Source organism: Actinia tenebrosa, unplaced genomic scaffold, assembly GCF_029948245.1.
Source record: "Actinia tenebrosa isolate PJP-AT-01 unplaced genomic scaffold, QUT_ActTen_1.0 PGA_scaffold10__47_contigs__length_13832649, whole genome shotgun sequence".
NCBI classification, from domain to species: domain Eukaryota; kingdom Metazoa; phylum Cnidaria; class Anthozoa; order Actiniaria; family Actiniidae; genus Actinia; species Actinia tenebrosa.
In genome coordinates this window covers 12,234,544-12,257,224 of record NW_028292570.1, presented here as the reverse complement: position 1 = coordinate 12,257,224, position 22,681 = coordinate 12,234,544, and the positions used below count along the sequence as shown (strand labels likewise).

At 36.0% G+C, this 22,681-nt stretch overlaps 1 protein-coding gene across 1 annotated transcript; it reads right to left on the bottom strand.

The window, feature by feature from the left end:
- Positions 1-1,781: 1,781 nt before the first annotated feature.
- On the bottom strand, positions 1,782-16,603 carry LOC148913083 (uncharacterized). The gene is made up of 9 exons (XM_089026973.1): positions 16,493-16,603; positions 16,353-16,370; positions 15,083-15,463; positions 13,876-13,971; positions 12,360-12,443; positions 8,631-8,711; positions 7,919-8,035; positions 6,470-7,153; positions 1,782-4,010 (listed from the first exon to the last, which is right to left on the bottom strand). The coding sequence occupies exons 1-9, from the start codon at positions 16,584-16,586 to the stop codon at positions 1,897-1,899; spliced, it is 3,669 nt and encodes a 1,222-aa protein (XP_088883099.1). The 5' UTR covers positions 16,587-16,603; the 3' UTR covers positions 1,782-1,896.
- Positions 16,604-22,681: the final 6,078 nt, after the last annotated feature.

Genomic DNA, 22,681 nt, shown 5'->3' with positions numbered 1-22,681 from the left:
GATTTTTGCCCGAAAATGGCCAAAAATGCCCTATTTTTCGCTCTTCATAAATAATGCATATCTTTTCAAAAGGTTTGAAAATGGCACAAAATCCATCAAAACCATGGTCTATAGTCCATGCTTTTTGCTCGAAAATGATAAAAAATGACCTATGTTTCACTTTTCGTAAATCATGCATATCTTTTCAAAAGGTGTGAAAATGGCCAAAAATCTATCAAAACCCTTGGCTATAGTCCATGCTTTTTGCCCGAAAATGATAAAAAATGCCCTATGTTTCACTCTTCATAAATAATGCATATCTTTTCAAAAGTTGTGAAAATGGCACAAAATCCATCAAAACCATGGGCTATAGTACATGCTTTTTGCGCGAAAATAGTCAAAAATGCCCTATTTTTTATTCCTCATAAAAAAACAATGTCTCATGAAAAGTTGTGAAAATGGTCCAAAATCGTTCAAAACCATGGGCTATAGTCCATGCTTTTTGACCGAAAATGGCCAAAAAATGCCCTATTTTTCACTCTTTATTAATAATGCATATCTTTTCAAAAGGTGTGAAAATGGCCCAAAATAGATCAAAACCATGGGCTATAGCCCCTGTTTTTGACCGAAAATGGCCAAAATAAATCTGTTATGCATCTTTCATAAATACCCAAAATTTACCTCTTGCAGATCCTTTGTAAGTAATGCAAAATCTTAATAATAATAATAGTGATAAATATTTATTTATTCTCACTAAGTATGATTGTACACAAGTGCTAGTCTGAGCGAGCTTTTTTAGTGTTATTTCTGATATCTTTTGAAATTTAATTTAATAGACCTCCTCGGCTTGGACGTAATGTTGTCCCATTTCAGACCAAGTGTCACTCCCTTGAGAATAAGATTCTTTGTTTGAGTTGTATCCATATTCATGTGTCTTCTCATGTGCAACCGTTAAACAAAGAAATGATACTCTAGGGAATGACACGTGGTCTCTATAATAAGATTCTTGTTTAAGTTGCATCCATATTAATGTGTCTTCTCGTGCGCAACCGTTAAACAAAGAAATGATACTCTAGGGAATGACACATGGGCCTAGTTGCATAAAGCTCTCTTAAGATAAAAAAAGCTTAAAAACACTCGTAAGTTACCTAACCTAACCTACCTAACACCTATATTGTTTTGGAGCAATACTTACGGATGCTCTTATCTTAAGAGAGTGGTCATATAATAAAACTCTTATCAACCGAGCTTGGTCGGTCTGTACGGGATAATCTTGACCTCGGCCGGGTACAGACCTCGGTCAAGATTATCCCGTACAGACCTTCCGCTCGGTTAATAAGATCTAAGTATTAGTCGTGTAGTGTTTTCTTCGTCCATGTTCAACTAAAGTCTTGTACAAAACAAGCCATCATTTGCTGCCATTTTTCAACACAAGTTTGTTGACTTCAAAACAAAACATAACCAACTCAAAGTACTATTTTATCAATGAAATGTTCTAAAATAAGAATAAATATCGATGGTTTCTTTTATATCGATAAGAAATATTATGATTTGACAAAGAAAACAAGTATTTTTGCTGTTTTCCGTATTTCAAGTCCAACTCCCTTTGCTCAAAATATGAAGAAAAAATAAATATTTGTCAAATAAAGGTCTCTTTTAACTTGGTTGAATAAAAATATTGATGAAAACAAACTTGTTCTTGTATTGATATCAAACTATTGGACATTTGTCAAGAAATATTTTTGATTTTCAATGGATTTGTTTGAATATTTGTTGAGTAAAACACAAATCAACTACAAAAATAAAACTACAAGGATTTCTTTATTATTGAATACAATATGATATTATTCACAAAAACAGATTATATTCTACTCGTTTATTATGGTTTCATTCAGTATTTTGGACAGTATTATTGACCTAAATGAACAACTCAACATCAGGGATCTGACTCAAATTCAGTTCACATTCACTTGTTATGTTATTATTACCCTGTAAGTTTAACACTTTTACACGACAATCATCACGTATTAATACTGAACACAGACACTGAGCACCAACATCTGTTATTTTATTCCAACTTAGGTCTAGGTCTGTTATCTTAGTACGAGGCAACATTTCGCATATTATTTTAACACCAACATCTGTTATATTATTAGTACTTAGTTCTAGGTGCGTTATCTTAGTTCTAGGCAACATGTCACATATTATTTTAACACATTCATCGTCAAATGTACAACAAATCAGCCACAGTTCAGTAAGAGTAAAAACCATAACAAGAGAATTACACAACATTCTCATCCCTGATGCTGATAAAGATGACAAACAAATGTTCAATCTATTAACAATGATTGACAGTGTAGATGTTGAATGTTGTTTAATTTGTTCTGCGTTGATTAAATTCACTATATCTAATAAAAATCTTATGTACAAACAATCGATATCAGTTATTCCACTAAATACAATCCTCCCACCCCAAATACAGTATATGTGTTTAAGGTTATTTATTACTCTGGTAGAAAATCCATCGTCTTCGTACTCGTACAGACAGGATAAAGTTAGTAGTTTATTCCTCTCATCGTATTCGTCCCCTGGTTTGATATTTTCTATCAACTTTTCCATTAGTTTTTCATCTTTTTCTCTTGAAAACATTCCCGCGATGAACATGAATGTCACATCGCTCGTTTTCTTTTTCTCTGGGATTTGTTTTTTCTCTACAAACGAAAAAGCACAGAGAAATTCTTGAATCGTTAGGTGGGTGAACGTATATTCAAGTGGTGGTTTCTCGAATGGAGATTTTTCAACGCCAGGACAACAGTCAAGTAATCCACTCGCTTTCAGGTTTGTTATTTCTTCATCGTTAAGATTGAATTTTTTCATATCATTTTCGTTGAAAAAATATTTTTCTTCCATCATTAAATTCACCGCTAGTTCAGCTAGTTTATGTAATATTTCTTGTACTTTAGTTTCTTCCATTTCTTCATATTTAGAAGAGGAATGTGTCTTGATAAATAATTTGATTACTTGATGATAAAGTTCTGTTCTTGTGACGAGTAGTCTTTCTGTGGTTTTTGATTCAGTAATGTACCACTTAATATAGTAGCACATTAGAAAACACATCACGGGAATGTGACCAAAACTTAAAAGAATTTCATTCGTTTTGATGTAATCAAGTGCTTTGTTCTTCATGCTTTCGTTCTCTTTGAAATAGTTTTCGATGTATTCTAGCACTTGAAGTGAAGAAAATCCTCGAATGTCACATCTCACATCAAAGACAATTTCTTTTAATTCCTCGGCTTCTTCAGGCCTCGAGGATATCAGGACCACTGCACCGTTTAACATCTTTCCTTTCATGATTTTGGCAATCAGAGCAGGAACAGGTATTTTTTCATCAGGGTCGTTTGGGTATCTTGTCTCAAAGTCCCCGGTGATTTTCTTTCGTTGTTTATACTCATCATACCCGTCGAGTATGATGAGCAGCTTCTCAGGATTATCAATCATGTACTGCAGTAATGGCTCGTCTATCACCGAGTGCTCGTTCAGTAGGGAGGACTGACTTAAGATATCACGTAAGTCAAGCCTTTTTTCTTTTGGAAGAACAAGTTGACGGAATGTCAACAAGAACACAAACTGAAAATCAGGTACTTTTGCATTTTCTTGATCTTCCTCAAACAATCGGTTATTCGACCAATCCCGTACCAGCTTACGACAAAAAAGAGATTTTCCAATTCCTGCTTTGCCCGTCAACAAGATAGATTTAGGATTGGTCGTGCAAGAAGCTGTAGATTTCTGATCATCATTTTCTGGGCAAAGAAACATTTCTGAACAGTTTGTGAGTTTTGTACTACTCGCTTGAATTTCATCCAATTGCCTCCTGCCAAATCTCTTTTCTTTGGGTTCCTTGAAGTGTTTTGGACCGCGTTGGATAGTCACACTCGTAAAGATGTCATCGGTTCTATTTTTCTTCTCTTCTTCCTCTGACAACAGAAAATCGGTTTGCGGTTTAATGGATGACTTCAGTTTTTCTGTATATTCTGAAAATCAAAACACAACAATTTAACACCCAAAACACAGGAAGAATAAAATAAATAATTATAAAACACAAATGGGATTTAGCAGTGGCATTTCTACAGAGTAGCTATTCATCCACTGTCATTCCAATGGGAAGAAAAGGTAAGAATAATATAATCCTAGTTTATAAAATATATGAGATATAACGTGCCCGCTGATTGCCTGGTTAGCGTATCTATATCAGAGGACAGAGAAACGCTCGCGCAAAATCGTTCAAAAATATTTTATAAAAGCAATATAGAACGGCTGCTTTGGTTTCACATGATATTCTAAACCATCAAGACCTCAGCTGTGTCATTCTCAGTCTCCTCGATCTCATCCAATATTAATTAATTTTATGAAATATGCAAGTGTTATAGTTTAGAAACACGATGGTACTGGCACTACCTTCCTGGAAATATATTAGAAATAAAACTAAAGCATTAAGTTTTTAAGGTGTTTCGATACAGTTTCGTGAACACCAAACAGAACTTTTTCAATCGTCGCGTTGACAATGTTCTGTTTGCTGGATCATTTTGGAACTTATACCAGTTGTTGCTCTTGGTTTGAAGTTTGTACTAATGTATATTTTATTAAAATCAAAGTCTTCAACGCAAGAAAAATCGAAGAAAAATCGAAAATTGGAAAAAATAAAAGTGCGCGCGATTCAGATGTGCTGTAGAAAAACTGTTAACTCCTAAGAATCCCCAATTCATGACAAACAAAATATTAAGGATTTAAAGAAATTCTTATGTTAGATTTGGAGAAAATCGCACGAACATTTCATACTCTCAGTTTTGTTTATCGCTTTTGCGCACTCGGTATAAAAAAATTACTATTGAATAGAATTATTCAAAAATATCTTAAAACGTTGCTGTTGCGCTTGTTTTTAAACTGTGTGCGTTTGGTCAACTAGTTCCTTGCTGGTCTTGAGAACGAATTTTTTTCCGAAGAGCGTTTTTAAGTAAAGATTTATCAAATCTTCAAAGTTTTGCGTTTTCCACGATTTCTCATAAACGGCTCGAACGATTGTTAATTAAATTTAGCTACGTCTTCTCAAGGATATATAATCTGTACCTGCTAAAGCTCATGTCGGTTGATTCATTCTAATATTTTTAAAATGGCCCTTGAAGTTGGGAAGTCACAAGGCAAGAACTCTACAGTCTCTTTTCGCGGTTCATAAGTTTATGCTAATATATTCCTGACACAACTATCAGTGCATTCCTTCGTGATTGCTCTCGCTCGATGCCTTTTGTATTTTATATGGTGCAAACCATTAGTCATAAAAATCAAGTTAGAGCAAAAACACTTGAACTGTGAAATAGAGTCAAACTAGTTACTAACAAATAGTCTATATTTAGATACTAATAGTCGTTATCACTGAGCCAGAACAGTTTATGACACAACAAGGAATACACAAGAGACCAATACAAATATGTTTTTATCCAGTTTTATTTCAAGCAAATTTATTAGAGTAATTAGGACTCACACAAAGGAATACACAAGAGACCATCAATTCTAAATGTTTTTTATCCAGTTTCATAATGAACATATTCATTAGAGCTTTCATTTTAGAGTGCACTCAGTTAATCCGTGAAATTTTAGTAATACAAAATTGCACAAAATTGTACAAAAGCCTTTGGTTTCTATTGCTTAACTTACACTATTTAGTACAAATAGTAATTTGTGTTTCACGGATTAACTGAATGCACTCTAATTTTTGAGTCCTAATTACTCTAATAAATTTGCTTGAAATAAAACTGGATAAAAACATATTTGTATTGGTCTCTTGTGTATTCCTTGTTGTGTCATAAACTGTTCTGGCTCAGTTATAACGACTATTAGTATCTAAATAGCGACTATTTGTTAGTAACTAGTTTGACTCTATTTCACAGTTCAAGTGTTTTTGCTCTAACTTGATTTTTATAATGTTTGTCTTTGCGGAAGTTCAACAACAGCGACAACTATTGGACTTGGGGGTAAGGGGGGGAGGGATTGGTGGAATAGAGCGCAGATAATGTTACCGGAAGTAAGAGCATTTTCGAGTGGTCACCCCTCCTCTACACGTGGTGTTTTGTCGTATGTCAGCGAGATTGTGATTTCTGATTCGTGATTCAGAAAACAGAAATGCGATTTCTGATTCGGGAAACGGAAATCCAAAATTCTGCATTCTCTCCTTCAAACTTGTATTCTCGCCTATGCAATATACCCAGGCAGTGCCGAAAAGTCAGTTTTCTGATTTCTGAAACAGGAATCTAAAATAACTCTTGTACAATTCCCGATTTCTGATTCCAATAATCAGGTTGGCCGCAAAGCATCCTGATTAAAACGAAAAACTAAAAAAACAAAAAACAAAAACAGAAACAAACAAACAAACAAACAAACAAACAAAAACATTAGGAGTATGCTAAATGATTATACTGAAAGCTATAAATGTACACACCTTTGGCCTGTGAAGTATCTGCTGAATTTCTTTTCACTCTCTTACCAAAAATCTCCTCAATCTCTTGATGGAAAGTCTGCTCCATTTCTTTCCACTCTTTAATTGCTCCAATAAAATTCTTTTCCTGTTCAGGGTCCATTGTATCTATTTTCATCCTCTCAATCTCTGGTTTGTATTGAGGTCCATCCAGTCTCACCAACACATCTGAGATCTCACTCCAGTATTTCTCAAAGTCACTGTCACTAACAGCTGTTTCTGTGATGTGGCCATAAAGTTCATTTCTAAAATATTTGACTCGAGCCAAATCAGCTTCTCTACTCAGGTCTGTAGCAACAGGGGGCTTGTCCCACCCTGTTGGTGGGGGTTTTAAACCACATATATTACGCAGTAGAAAAAATAACAGTGTAATGTCAAAATCTGCTGAAGTGACAGCTGTGCTTCGGCTAGCAGGGTAGAGTCTGTCCCATTGTTGTTTGGTTAGAATCCTCTTTGCTCTCAGTCCCTTTAGAGTAGAATGCACTTTAGTACTGAGTAGTGTCCTGTGAAGGGAGCTTGGTGAATGGATTGAGTCAAATACATCTCTTAAGGCACGTGTTCCACCATCAATCAATAACTTAGAAAGGCGAGAAAAGTTTAGATTTTCTTTACTTGAAGATGCCCAACCAGGTGCCATCAGGTTTTTTTCTGTTGAATAAAACTTACATTATATTCTTCATGCTGGTGGGAAGCCCGACATATTTAAGATACACAGCTAGATTTCGGAAATTGTACAAAAATAAACCGAATACAGAGGGGGCATGGGATGGATTGATGGATGAATTAATTAGTTAATTAATGATCTAATCAAATAATTAATTAATTAATTAATTAATTAATTAAATAAGAGAAATGAATAAAACAAATAAAAATACTAAGAAAAAGACAAACAGACATGACAAAAAAAGAACAAAGGAAAGAAAGATCTCGAGTTAAACGAGTAGATTACTATGATATTATAATTGATCATAATTGGAAAGGCTATGTATTCAGAGCTTCTTTAAAAATCAGCTCTCGAACTATAGGTATACTTTCTAAACTGAGACATTTTCTGAATACTTAAACTATTAAATATTATTATTAGTAATTAGTGTTTATGGATTTATTTCTTTTATTTGTTTTTTTATTTTTTTGTTTTCACAGGGGTCTCTTTTAACTAGCTCTGCTAAATGAGACATCCCCGTAAAGATATTGTTGAAATAAATAAAGAAATTCGTTAATACATCCACAACTTATACTTTAAGTCTTAATATATAGGGCTACTTTTCAGTGTTAAACTAATATCCAACCTCTTGTCGTTATTATGAAGGGCTTAACGTATAATAACTTTTATAAGATTTGATTCCCAGTAATTAGTTTAGTTGTAATAAAAAATAGAACAGACCAGATAAATAGACGAAAAATTAGACTTACGTTTCATTCCGTCACCCGACTTTTCTAGTTCTGCAACAGGTCGTCCTACTCGTGTTTGTATCTGTGCTACATCAATTGGTTTACCGCTGTCTTCACGAACATCTCGTTCATAGCATACTGAGAGCAAACATATTTGGAAATATTTAAGGGAATAATTATCGAAAGAGCAATAGTTCAAACCATTACAACTTATGTACAAACTGGATCATAGAGCGCACGCCATATATCCGTGAAACCTTTACTAGCCATGTAGCGTAGTTATCAAGTATTTAGTCGTAAAATAGCTAAGAATTCACTCAGCCACGAAATAAACAAATACATATTTGTTCACAATGTAACAGGTTGGATTCGGGATTTTTTCTAATGGGAAGCACCTTGCAGGATTTTTGTTTTAGGAAGGGGTGTACCCTTTGCTTTCCAACTCAAACACCAATAATGCAGTAGATATCAGCTCATCCAGGAAGGGGGGGGGGGGGGGGGGGGGATAGTGTTTGCACTCTGAGATTAGTTTAGTTTTTCTTTTAAACATTCGACTGTGTAGAATGCAATCCAGAGACAAAATCAAAGATGTATCGTCTACTTGCAGCTATATTGCTGCTATTTTGTACAAAATAGTGGACATTACTCAGGGTCGGATCTAACGCTTGAACTTTAACCATCAACCAATCAACAAAGAAAGCAAAAAAGATATTTTGTGAGAAATATATTCTACCTTTTACATCCATTGGCTTACTGCTGTCTTCAGGAACATCTCGTTCCCTGCGCTGACTTTTATCAAACTTCATTGATTTACCTGTCAAACATATTTGGAAATACATAAGAGAAGAACTAATGCGCATGACAGTTCAAGTACAACGAGTTAGTGGAATAATTTTGGATTAATATGCACTGTATTTAAGCATTTGTAAGGACTGATGAAGATATAGAAATATAGATAAGTTATAGTAGTGCTTGGGAACGAGGTTATTCCGGGCGAAAGACCCTTGGAATTAAATTCGGAAAAATTAATTTCCGACCTCGCTGGGAATCGAACCCACGACCTTAAGTCCAAAGTGAAGCTAGCGTCGGATTGGCAGCGTCGGATTGATATTCATTGAGATTCAGAATCATTTCCGGGGGAGGTCAAACAGGTCATTCTACTAAAATCCTCTTTTTCCCCTAACGGTGGCAAAATCACAAACGAATTCCGATTAAACTTTCTTCTCTGATTTCTATTCATGATATTCTACGCTCTTAGTAGAATACACTGCCTATTCTCGACGAATTTACGGATTTTGATCTCAGCCTCGGATTGGACTCGTATTACAAGTCACGTTCAAAACATTCAACTGACAACAACAGACTGACGATTTAATTTTTATCAAACATTCAATTTATTCACTTCTAACCTTCATATAGTGAACTCGATTTTACTTTTAACCTTCGTATCGGAATCTACATTTCATGATACTGATTTTGCTCTCAGCCTCGGATTGGACTCGTATTACATCTCAGCCTCGGATTGGACTTCTATTACATCTCAGCCTCGGATTGGGATCGTATTACATCTCAGCCTCGGATTGGGATCGTATTACATCTCAGCCTCGGATTGGGATCGTATTACATCTCAGCCTCGGATTGGGATCGTATTACATCTCAGCCTCGGATTGATCATGTTTTTATATTAAATTTAAAAAATATGATTCAACATTTTAAAGACCTTTTCCCTTCCCCGGTTACATTGTTGCATGCAATGGAACTGAATTTAGATGTGAAACACGAGCCGTGTGGATTGATAAAGATCACTGGCATTAAGGTATCTTTCTTGACAAGATATGGAGAAACACATTTAACTGAATAAACAATGCAGACATGAAATCAAGGTGGTGTGAGGCTTATAGAATTATACTTCATAACACCTTGCCATTTGTTTAAACTATTTAATCGAAAAGTTTTAATATTCAAGCTCGAGGAAATTAGCCAAAAATTTGTATACGTGGGTACAAATTACTAAGTTTACATTATCGCCGCCTGCAGTTGTCATCGCGATGGCATTAGATATAGCAAATTTGTTGATTCATGGTTAATTTGATTGATAAAAGTAAAAAAATATATTAATAGCAGTTGTAAACATCTCTTTAAATCGAAGTTCAAAACTTATTAAGCTTCGTATTATTGGACACGGATTCTAAAGCTATAGTTTCTTGCCGGGCTATTGATTACCCTGACTATCACGCTTTCCAAGAACAAGTTTATAAAGTTAACATTCCTTAGATATCAGTTAATAAAACAACTTTGAATCGAAAACGATCCCAATCCGAGGCTGAGATGTAATACGATCCCAATCCGAGGCTGAGATGTAATACGATCCCAATCCGAGGCTGAGATGTAATACGATCCCAATCCGAGGCTGAGATGTAATACGATCCCAATCCGAGGCTGAGATGTAATACGATCCCAATCCGAGGCTGAGATGTAATACGAGTCCAATCCGAGGCTGAGAGCAAAATCAGTATCATGAAATGTAGATTCCGATACGAAGGTTAAAAGTAAAATCGAGTTCACTATATGAAGGTTAGAAGTGAATAAATTGAATGTTTGATAAAAATTAAATCGTCAGTCTGTTGTTGTCAGTTGAATGTTTTGAACGTGACTTGTAATACGAGTCCAATCCGAGGCTGAGATCAAAATCCGTAAATTCGTCGAGAATAGGCAGTGTATTCTACTAAGAGCATAGAATATTATGAATAGAAATCAGAGAAGAAAGTTTAATCGGAATTCGTTTGTGATTTTACCACCGTTAGGGGACAAAGAGGATTTTAGTAGAATGACCTGTTTGACCTCCCCCGGAAATGATTCTGAATCTCAATGAATATCAATCCGACGCTGCCAATCCGACGCTAGCTTCACTTTGGTGACCTTAAGGACCTTAAGAATTTAATTCCAAGGGTCTTTCGCCCGGAATAAAGCTTTGCACGCGAAAAATCAAAACTCTGAAATTAGAAAACGCACATAAGTAATTTTCTCAAAATATCTTCTTTGAACTCTAATTTCAATAAATAACTTAAAATATGCAAATAAAGTTTTGAAAATAAAATCAAAAATCAGCATTTCGTTCGATTGATGAACTGGAAAGCGTACTCAAACGATGACAACAAAGACACACAAAGTCATGATTAAATCACGCACTGCTGAGAGTCAATCAGATTGCAGGATGTGATAGTTATTATAAAATTCATATCATTTATAAAATATGTGAGATATAGCTGCTTGGCTGCATGGTTACTTATTTTAATATCAGAGGACAGAGACACGCACGAATTTGGTTTCACATGATATTGTAAACCATCAAGACCTCAGCTGTGTCATTTTCGTCTAATCAACCTCATCCAATACATTTTATAACATAAATACATGCAAGTGTTTTGTTTAGAAACACGATGGCACTGGCACCACCTTCCTGGAAATATATCAGAAATAAGACTGAAGCCTTATATGTTTTAAAGTCACTAAATAACATTTTGTATTCTTTGAGTTGTGGAAGTTGATGGGATAATTAGATGGAAACCAGGTGGAATTCTTTTGAACAAGCATATGAATATCCTAAATATCCAGTGTCAATGATATACACTGTGTTTTTTGTCCATTTTTGATTACATCCCATTTGATTATTGACCATATCTCTTTAAAGGAAAGCTATAAGTTTTAGTCTGAAATAAAAACTATATTCCCAAGTGATTAATCAAAATACAAAAACCATTAGGGATAAGCTAAATGATTATTGACTAAATGATGGTTGTTGACAAGCCCACACAGTTTCAAGCTCTCCGAGGGATAAGCGTTACACCTGTTTTCGCTAGGACATTTGAACGAACGGTATATAATACATTTTGTAAACAAGATCTAGAACAATAAGAAAATATAACTAACTAAAAACTAGTGTGAGCTGCGTCGGTGTTTCTAATGAAACAGTAATGATGAAAAGGTAAATTATACACCGTTAAAAGATGATTTCTGATGTTTCGGACGCTAGTCCTTCAAACCTCGCCATCCAGCCCATTTCCCCATACAAATATTTATAAAATATTCGATTTTATATTTAATGTCATTTTTTCCTATAGTCAACACTATGAGCTAAAACTTTGCCTTCTAACTAATACCAAGTTGCTCTTAGGGGGTAGGGTCACGTGACCTGTTGTTGCAAAAGGCTTATTGGATAAGGAAAATTGGCCATTTTTGTAGTTTTAATATATCGTTTTATAGATATTAAAAAAGAAATTAGGAATTTAGCATTTTTGATTTTAGAATCCTTATTTAAAATAATGAAATACATTGACACCACGAAATTCTAATTTGCTATTTGAAAGGAAATGTGTCGGTACCGCAATCAAAAATCAGCAACCAACACCATGAACCAGCTAAGAAATTAACAAAACGATACGTTGTTAGAAATATATGCTACCTTTCACATCTATGTCTTCAGGAACATCTCGTTCACAGCTTACTGAGTGCCTTCGCTTTCTTGTAGTACCCTTCATTGGGACACCTGACATACATATTTGGAAATACATTAGAAAAGAATTAATTTTTGAGCAGTGGTCTAGAACATACAGTCAAGCCTCAGTTTTTAATAAAGTGTCACTATGATCAAATTTTACATGTCTCCATTTCTTGGTAGCATTTTTTGTTAGAGAGATATTCAAGTTTAAGCTGATGCTAATTAGGAGGTTGATGACGTCATATTTTCAACTCACAGTTTGCCTATCATCCCATGCTGGCTGAGTATTGAGAATATGACGTCATCAGGAAAATGGCCGCCATTTTATAAACTCCAATATCTTTTGAAGGAAAAAATTTTTTTTTTTGTTTCAACATAGATTCCAGTATATTTCTGAAAATATTTGATGAAATGTCATTTCCTTTTTCAAATATATTTTTTCCTTTAAAAGAAATTGGAATTTAAAACTAATGGCTGCCAATTTCATATTCTCAATACTTATAGCCAGCATAGGATTATGGTAAGCTACATGTCAGCCCAATTTCAAACAAAATCAACCAAATTTATTACCTATAGTATTATAGGAATATAGCTGTTCTTCAAAATTAATTATCTAGATAAGTTGTCTTTGCTACAGCCTCAGTTCCAGGCCATTCCTACCTACAATTCAAGTTCTTGACATTCTACCTTTATGAGAGATACCGCACGAGCCTATGTTAAAATGTCTATTGTGGTCATACACAAAAATTCATACCAACGATTTTCTGCACAATCAATTGCTGAAATGCTAAAATTGTTCTTAGGGCCCTGGACAACAGAGAAGGCAGTTGCCATAGCAATGGGTAGCATGGATGGCGTTCGCGGCTAACGCGTCGTCTTTCACCGCTATGAGTCCAACGGGTCGGGTCGCTGGTTCGAGTCCTGCGGTCGTCACATGTGAATTAAGTTTGTTTGATGTGTTGTTCTCTCCTATGCTACGAGAGTTTTCTCCGGGTTCTCCGGTTTCCTCCATCCGTAAAAATCAACATGTGAGTTGAGCGTTGTGTGCATAGAATATTAAATGAAGTGGTAGTGCGTGAGAGCGAAAAGTGTCCCCAATTAGTGCGAAAGCGCTAGAACGACTAGACACTTAAATAAAGTGATTTAATCTCCATAGTTTGTTTATTGTCATGTTACATGTTTTGATTGCAAGTATACTTTGTGCCATTTCACTTCATTATCCAAGATCTTTTAATCCAGACAAGAACAAAAAAGCAAGTCAGAAGTTTGATCATAATAGCACTTTATAAAGTAGCCTGCGTAGGATCCTCTGGTGAGGAGTGGGGATTCCTCACCAGAGTACCGCTACGCAGGCTATTTTTTCAAAAAGAAAAAAACTAAAAGAATGCTAAAATGCAACACTTTGTTTACAGAGAATCAACACCAACAGCCAACCAACAAAGAGAAAGAAAACAATATTTGTGTGAAATATTCTACTTACCTTTTACATCCATTGGTTTACTTCTGTCTTCAGAGACATCTCGTTCACAGCATACTGAGTGCCTTCGCTGACTTTTAACATTCTTCATTGATTTACCTGTAATACATATTTATATAAATACATTAGAAAAATCAATAGTTTGAAACATTCAAAATTACAGGGAGTATGGCCGTAGGCCGAACCACTGAAGCTAAGGAGCTACCTTGATACATATGTATCATCAGGCCTACTCTGTGTCCTTCCTCTGTGTTAGATCGCCTAACATCACCTTAGACTACCGTTCCATAAACAGATTCAACAAAAGATGTTTGTACCAAAGCTAGACCAGAATGCACCTTGATATCGTTTTCTGTCTAGCTAGATTAACAACATATAAGGCATAATGAACAAAAGGTATTAATTTATGCCTAAGCCAGACCAGAATGCACTTTTTTCGTTATCTAAGGTCTAGCTTTGATCAACACCATATAAGGCATGATGAACAAAAGATGTTTGTACCCAAGCTAGACCAGAATGCACCTTGTTCCCTATTCCAGGTCTAGCTTTGATCAACACCATATAAGGCATAATGAACTAAAGATGGCTGTACTCAAGCTAGATCAGAATGCACCATGTTTACTATGTATCTCCAAAAGGTCTATCAGATTAACTGATAATACAAGATAGAAACGTTATAATAAACTTTATTTTAAAAAAGTTTCAAAATAATATATTTTTAAAAAAAACCTACAGATAACCGCCATCCGCTGAACTATGCAGGTTAGTTTTTGCAGTTAACTGCCTTCAGATAATTATCGAACACTGAAAAATTACTGGCGCATGCCGATAGCTAAAAATTTCCGTAGGTTCTCGACCAATTTCAGATAGTGAGTACAATGTATAATAACAACCTTAGTTTTCGTTTAGCAAAACCCGAAACACATAATTTTAAATATGCCCATGGCCCGGGTTATGGGTTGTTGATTGCAATTATTATTTTGTTAGCAAGTGGGAACTAATTCAGAGCGAATAATTTAGCACTTGAAAGATGATCCATACAGCTCCCTTTCGGTCCAGTCGTGTAAGCTTGAGACAAACGTTTTTTGTATGTACATACAACAGGACCTTATATGTTTAAGAGTAAAACTAAAACAATTACTAATGCTAACAGTGTCGGCCTGTCTAAACCAACCAAAACCATACTTAATTTTGAGAAAAATATTTTTACCTTTTACATCAAAGAGGATAAGATTCCAAAGAACTGCATGGTATTCTTCCTCATCTATTGTAACCTCCACGTCAATCTCTTCTCCTTGGCTCAGTTCCTTCAATTCTTCCATCTCATTGAAGGATTTTTTCAGTTTTTCTTTCAATGAGCCATCCTTGTAGCTCTGCCATAGCCGTTTTAGTGATGAAATGCTTGAGGGTTTTAAGACGATAACAACCGAGCCACTAAAGAGTGCAACCACTCGATCCAAAAGCCCTATAAGTCTTTCAAAGTATTGCAGTTTTTCAAGATCCATCCCATATTTAGCAATTAAGGTTGCTCCTGCTAAGGTTAGTAGAACTCCTTTTACTGATAGTTTAGTCGTCAAATGTATCACTGTTCCTGAAAAGAGATTGTATTTACAATAAGGATGTTTCAATCTAGGGCCTGGGACTCATGTAGTCTGTCAAATAGAGCTTTTAATGGCCAGCTTTTGATATTCTAGACCTACTCTGGGTCATTAAATTACCCCGCCTTAGATCACCTAAGATTTTTAAATTAGATCACCTTAGGTTGCGTTATATTGCCCTACCGCCTTATTCCCCATTTTGTTCGAAAATACCTTAGTTTAACGCCTATTGATTGCCTTACATTGCCACTCCCTGTGGCGGGGTAAGGACCCAGATTTGTCTGACTTTCTCGTCATGAGAAGATTTGTTTTCCAAAATCAAAACCGTTTCAGGTAGAGTTTAAATCATCGAGGACATTTTTTGCTTTATTGTAGTTGCTTTGTGTTTGCAATTGGACCTGGAAACACGACACAACTTAAAAGCTCTCATGAGGTTCCATTACCCACCCCTTTAAAGTGTTTAATTTAATTTTTGACCCAGTATATATCGTTTAAAGATTATCACTCCACTGTAAATGCATGTCTGTTGGAGCCTATTATTCCAATGAAGTCAGAACACTACGAGGCTTTTCTTCTTAATAAATAAAGAAATAACCCTGCTTGTCATAACCACACCCTGTCATTTAGAAAATAGATCAGAACCCCCCCCCCCCAGTGTTTCATAAATAATGACTCTCTTGGTTCATAATAATATATTGAACTTTCACACTTACTTTAGCTATATTTACATAAAGTACAGTTTACAGTTTTCATTAGACCTAATGATGTTGTCGAGATGACAGCGAAACGTTGTCTTTTACAACTAGTATTCTTATCAAATTCTTATCAAATATATTACATGTTCCAGGAATCATATACAATGCAACATATAAAATAACTCACCTGAAGCTCCTTTTGCAGCTGTGAAAAATAAGAAGTCATTTATCAATATTATAAATAAACTAATAACATTAGACAACAACATATACAAAGAGGTATACGTCACAAACTAATAAATTAATTAATTGTCATCATATAATTACCATTGAATGTTTTCCTGAATATTCCTGAAAGAATATATATATAAATATATGAGAACCTTATACACGTTTGTATCACATGCAGCCCAAGCACCATGTTCTTAAGTACAATTTGCCGTAAATGTATCTGATTAATCTGTTATGGTCACTAACTCAGGTGCTAGATCAAAGCAGCAATATTCTTCAAACTCTTAACTTTTACTAACAAAATAATAACATGTTCTTTCAAGTCATGATATTTTTTGGTATTGGATTAATATCAAAAATGTCAGTGCTAGAAGTACAAACTCTCCATAGGTTGCTATCAATAGACGTCACTTCCGGTAATAGCTCTTTTTTGATGGCTTGTAGAATCCTGGAGGTTGTTTTGATCTCTTGTTTTCTGGTTTGATAGTAGATATGAAGTACCAATCCTGCATCCGGTGCCACTGGTGCGAACCGGTGCTCTCCCCCAGACCCTACTCCGGGCCCGTAGAATGAGGTTCCAGTGAGGTTCCAATCCTGCATCCGGTGCCACCGGTGCGAACCGGTGCTCTCCCCCATACCCTACTCCGAACCCGTAATAACGGTGACGTCATGGCTATTCTTACTACCCCGTGTTTCTAGCCATGTCTATTCTTAGTTTGCTGGATTGCACCACATCCTATATTTTACGTCAAAGTTTGATCCTAATAAAATGTTCTGATCTAATTATTCATAAAATATAGTTTTTCTGTCACAAAGCCTATTGTTAAAGGATTAGACTCTTTTTACTTTATGCTTTTGTTTCACCCTAATTGAGTTCTACGAAGTTGACTCATCGAAAAACAAACAATTAAATGACTTGCCCAAGGAAAAAGAGCAAACACGTTTTTCAAAAATCTTTTTTTTTTATTAATTTATTTATAAAACGCTCAATGCATGTGAATACAAAAAGAAGTTTAGTTACAGCTCTTTTCATTTTTTAACTAAGTATGATGTTTTGATTGTCAGTATATATTTGTTCAATAGAAACACCCGTCACTTGAAACAATAGAGGACTGTGTTCTGCAAAATTTGCGAGTCAAAAAAACCTACTAGATATCAAGACCACGTTTGTAAACAATAGAAGACTCAACAAACACAGTGTTTTGATTGATTTTCATAGTTCAGTCACTACAGCTAAACTCCGAACTACACATTTTGCCAGTCGGGTATCGACTTGGCTATCGCTCTCAATCGTTCTGATCGTCGCGGTGGTTTTAAGATTTTACCAAGATATTTATCTGAATCTTGATAGCTAATCCACTTCACAGATTTTTCTTTGCTTGACGGAGGAGTTGGTAGGAAATCAGGTGGAGGTGGCAGGGATTGTGTTTTGGGGGTGCTGAATGAGGAGGCAATTGAAGAGGGTTGATCAAGACTAGTTGTGGTTCTTAATGGAGTGGAAGGAACCTCCGGTGAAGCTGAAGCTCTCGCTCGATTGAGTTCCAGAGAAGGAGTTCTAATTTTTGAGGTTAGCCGCTCTAGGAATGAAGGCGTTTTAGTTTTGGGTGTGGTGTAGCCGCTATCAGTGAGACTTGTTGAAGTAACATTTTCTGGGGATGTTAGACTAGTGGGGAGACTGGGACTTGTCAATGGTAGTACCTGTGGTGATTGCACCATTTCCAGCATTGAGCTGTGGGGCGAACCACTTCGAATTTGCTGTTGTAGATTAAGATATCGATCGTATAGCTGCGAATAATTTTTGATTTTTAGTTCCGCAGGGGTATTGGAATCCCTGAGAATGCTAGTCATTTGCTCCTCTAAGTTCTGCATTGTTTTTAATATAGGCAATTGTAAATAGCTTTGACGTTCGAAATAGTTAGCAATAGATTGCGTGACATCTGACTGTCCACCACCAAGTTGCGATATTGCTGTTTTTGACAGCTTCGTCTGCAAAGCAGGCAGGTCATTGGGAAGAACATTCGTCCGAAGCCTGCATTCTTCTGGTGTGTTTGGTTTGAGATCCACGAAAAGATACCCATAAGGTCTTTGAACAGCGGCTTCGTACTTTTGCACAAACTGTTCTGTTTTTCCCGGGTACATCATCATTTGTAGTTTGTCTCTTGGGTTTTTAAAAAGAACAAGGTAAGCCGCATTCAAACTCAGGGTGCGCATGATTTTTCCTTGAAAGTAGAGATTCTGCATCAGGAAAATAACACTGAGGTTGCGATGATGAGATCCTTTGGTAAATAGGTTCATGATTCTCTTGTCGTTGGGTGTCTCTGTCATTTGATCGTCAATTACAATCACATTATTGATTTTTGGGTCGAAATAACCATCCTCGTCAATATCGTGGGGTATGCCTTTCACGAACTCGATCCCGGGAATGGTTGCTAACATGTGTTCGTAAGCAGGTTGCCATTGTGCGTAACTCCATACAATACGCTGTGGTGATGGATTTATGACTTTTGTTGCATGTTCAAGCAAATTCTGAACCCAGACCGTTTTTCCAGATCCAGTCATTCCAGCTACCAGAGCAGTGAACGGATGGAGTAACTGAAACCTGTCACATTTCGTGTGATCTTCAACATTTTGAGGCAATGGGTACGGAGTGAATCGATGACTGCTTTTTCGCATTTGTTCTTGACCGATCCAATACTTTCGTTGCCAATAAATTCTTTTGCTGCTTTTCGCAAATAGGACAGAACCGTGTCATCGTGCGTCTTTCGAAGAATGAGGCCAATTCCTATAGGGAGCGCTTTTTATACGAATTCAGGGATTCTAGTCTACATAAGATTCTAGTCTACATAAGATTCTAGTGTAGTTATAAGAATCTAGTAGAGTCTAGTGTAGAGTCTAGTGTAGAATCTAGTGTAGAATCTAGTGTAGAATCTAGTGTAGAATCTAGTGTAGAATCTAGTGTAGAATCTAGTGTAGAATCTAGTGTAGAATCTAGTGTAGAATCTAGTGTGGAATCTAGTGTGGAATCTAGTGTGGAATCTAGTGTGGAATCTAGTGTAGAATCTAGTGTAGAGTCTAGTGTAGAATCTAGTGTAGAATCTAGTGTAGAATCTAGTGTAGAATCTAGTGTAGAGTCTAGTGTAGAGTCTAGTGTAGAATCTAGTGTGGAATCTAGTGTAGAATCTAGTGTAGAATCTAGTGTAGAATCTAGTGTGGAATCTAGTGTGGAATCTAGTGTGGAATCTAGTGTGGAATCTAGTGTAGAATCTAGTGTAGAATCTAGTGTAGAGTCTAGTGTAGAATCTAGTGTAGAGTCTAGTGTAGAGTCTAGTGTAGAATCTAGTGTAGAATCTAGTGTAGAATCTAGTGTAGAATCTAGTGTAGAATCTAGTGTAGAATCTAGTGTAGAATCTAGTGTAGAATCTAGTGTAGAATCTAGTGTAGAATCTAGTGTAAAGTCTAGTGTAGAATCTAGTGTAGAATCTAGTGTAGAATCTAGTGTAGAATCTAGTGTAGAATCTAGTGTAGAATATAGTGTAGAATCTAGTGTAGAATCTAGTGTAGAATCTAGTGTAGAATCTAGTGTGGAATCTAGTGTAGAGTCTAGTGTAGAATCTAGTGTAGAATCTAGTGTAGAATCTAGTGTAGAATCTAGTGTAGAATCTAGTGTAGAATCTAGTGTAGAATCTAGTGTGGAATCTAGTGTAGAATCTAGTGTAGAATCTAGTGTAGAATCTAGTGTAGAATCTAGTGTAGAATCTAGTATAGATAGTATACAACCAGTTGTATAACAAATACGATGGTTCTTTCCGTTGTCATTTCATTTGAACAAACCATCCCGAGAGAAAACATGTCTGTCTTACTTCGTGATAACTTTGGCTATTTACATCTTTTGACTAAATGCCCAGCGCATCAGAGAAATGTTTTGCTTGCAACAGCCACTCCCGAACAAGTTCATGTAATATGTGAGGTCTGTCATAATTTATTACAAGGAACAATTCCCATATCAGAAGGGCAAAAGGAAAGATTGAGACCGCACAAGGATGATATAAGAGAGTTAGCTCATGGATCAATACCATTTAAGGCCAAGAAATAAAATTCTGATTCAAAAAGGCGAGGGCTTGGTGGGGGAGGTCTTGCCTCCTCTAATGAGCGCTCTGAGTCTTTTACTGCTATAAAAAACCCAGCCAAATGCCAAGAACTTCATTTTACTAGTAGAGGTCATCATGAAGAGAAGAAGAGTTTCAGAAGAAGAATTTACAGAACCCGAGCTGAGCGAAGATTCCTCTAGCGAGGAGGAGCAATTTTCGAAATCGGATGAGAATGAAATCAATCGAATGGCACGACAGCTCCCTAAAAGCATACCGCGACAAAAGGCACATGATTTACTTCATAGCATGGTAGCATCCAAAGATATTTTGTATTGGAATTCCCATGGAGAAATGACTCATCATCAACGTAGAATTCCACTAGCCAACATGAAAGAATTAATCGAGTATGCTTTGTTACCTTACAACCCAGAAGTTAACGCCCCAAGAGGGCTCAAGACTTTTACCAGTGGATTGGCAGAGCTTGATTTGGACAAGAATCTTATTCGCAACAAAATACTATTGGCAGATCTGATTGCCAGGCAACCAGAGGATAACTATGATACGGATGTTAGCAATAGTGAAACTGAAAGTGACAATGATGCTGAAGAATCCCAAGAGGAACTTGACAGCGAGGACTCAGAATCGGAGAGTGAGGACGAAGAAGAAGAAGAAGAAGAAGAAAGAGAGTGTCACGCTTGTCAAGAACCCAAATCGTTTTCAAAGATATCAGTGGCACAATGCCCGAATTGCTGTTGGCACGAAGCGTATCACAGTCCTCAAAACGAATTAGTCGTGTGTGATGTTTGCATACACCCTTTTGTTATCAGTGCCAAAAATACAAAACAAATGTTTTATCGTTGCGAAGACTGTAATTTAATGCATACACTTTCTTTAAAATCAAATACGCTAAAACCTTGATATCTAGTAGGTCTTGATATCTAGTAGGTTTTTTTGACTCGCAAATTTTGCAGAACACAGTCCTCTATTGTTTCAAGTGACGGGTGTTTCTATTGAACAAATATATACTGACAATCAAAACATCATACTTAGTTAAAAAATGAAAAGAGCTGTAACTAAACTTTTTTTTGTATTCACATGCATTGAGCGTTTTATGAATAAATGAATAAAAAAAAGATTTTTGAAAAACGTGTTTGCTCTTTTTCCTTGGGCAAGTCATTTAATTGTTTGTTTTTTGATGAGTCAACTTCGTAGAACTCAATTAGGGTGAAACAAAAGCATAAAGTAAAAAGAGTCTAATCCTTTAACAATAGGCAATTAGATCAGAACATTTTATTAGGATCAAACTTTGACGTAAAATATAGGATGTGGTGCAATTCCTAATTCTAAAAATAGATATGACGATATCGGTATTGCCTGTGAGTGGTGCAATTCTTACTTTAGACGGTAGTAAAAGAGTTGGGCATAAAATCTCAAAATCTTTAGTATTCAATATCTTATCGCGGTAGTAAGACAAAGGACAATATCCGTAGAACTCAATTAGGATGAAACAAAAGCCTAAACTAAGCCTTTAAGGCTTTGAGATAGAAAAACTATATTTTATGAATAATTAGAAACTTTTATTAGGATTAAACTTTGACGTAAAATATAGGATGTGGTGCAATCCAGCCAACTAAGAATAAATATAACTGACCACCCCTCCCCCTACAGCACCTCACTTAGAATAGCTATGACGTCGACGTTATTACGGGCCCGGAGTAGGGTCTGGGGGAGAGCACCGGTTCGAACCGGTGGCACCTGATGTAGAACCGCCATTTCATATCTACTAATTAACTAGCACTATTTTGTACTATTTAGTAATTAGTGTTTCACGGATTTACTGTGGTCACTCTATGCACTCTATTTAAAAGGATTTTTTCATTAACTTCCAATAGTCTATATTAAGCAGCCAGTTGTAAAAGTATCAAATAAATTTTTTTTTGTATCTAATTTTATAGGCCCTGACAAACGGTCCCAACATTTGACCCAAAAAATGTTAGATAAATGTTGGGTCACATGTTAGAACTGCTTGTAAGGGCCTTATGAAGCAGCCAACTTTCAACGTTCCAAAGAGAGAACCCCCCCCCCCCCCCCCCCTCAAACTAATACCTAATTTAGCAACCAACCTCTATTCAAGATCTAATTAACACATTCCCAAGGGTGGCCACTTAACAGAGGTTCGGCAACTTTGTAACATGCA

Coding starts and splice junctions, on each gene's coding strand:
- LOC148913083 (XM_089026973.1), bottom strand. CDS start 16,586: ATGGTGCTTGGGCTGCATGTGATACAAACGTGTATAAGGTTCTCATAT. Junction 8,712..12,359: donor TGAAGACATAGATGTGAAAG/GTAGCATATATT, acceptor TATGTTTGACAG/GTAAATCAATGAAGTTTGAT. Junction 7,154..7,918: donor GTCGGGTGACGGAATGAAAC/GTAAGTCTAATT, acceptor TTTATTCAACAG/AAAAAAACCTGATGGCACCT.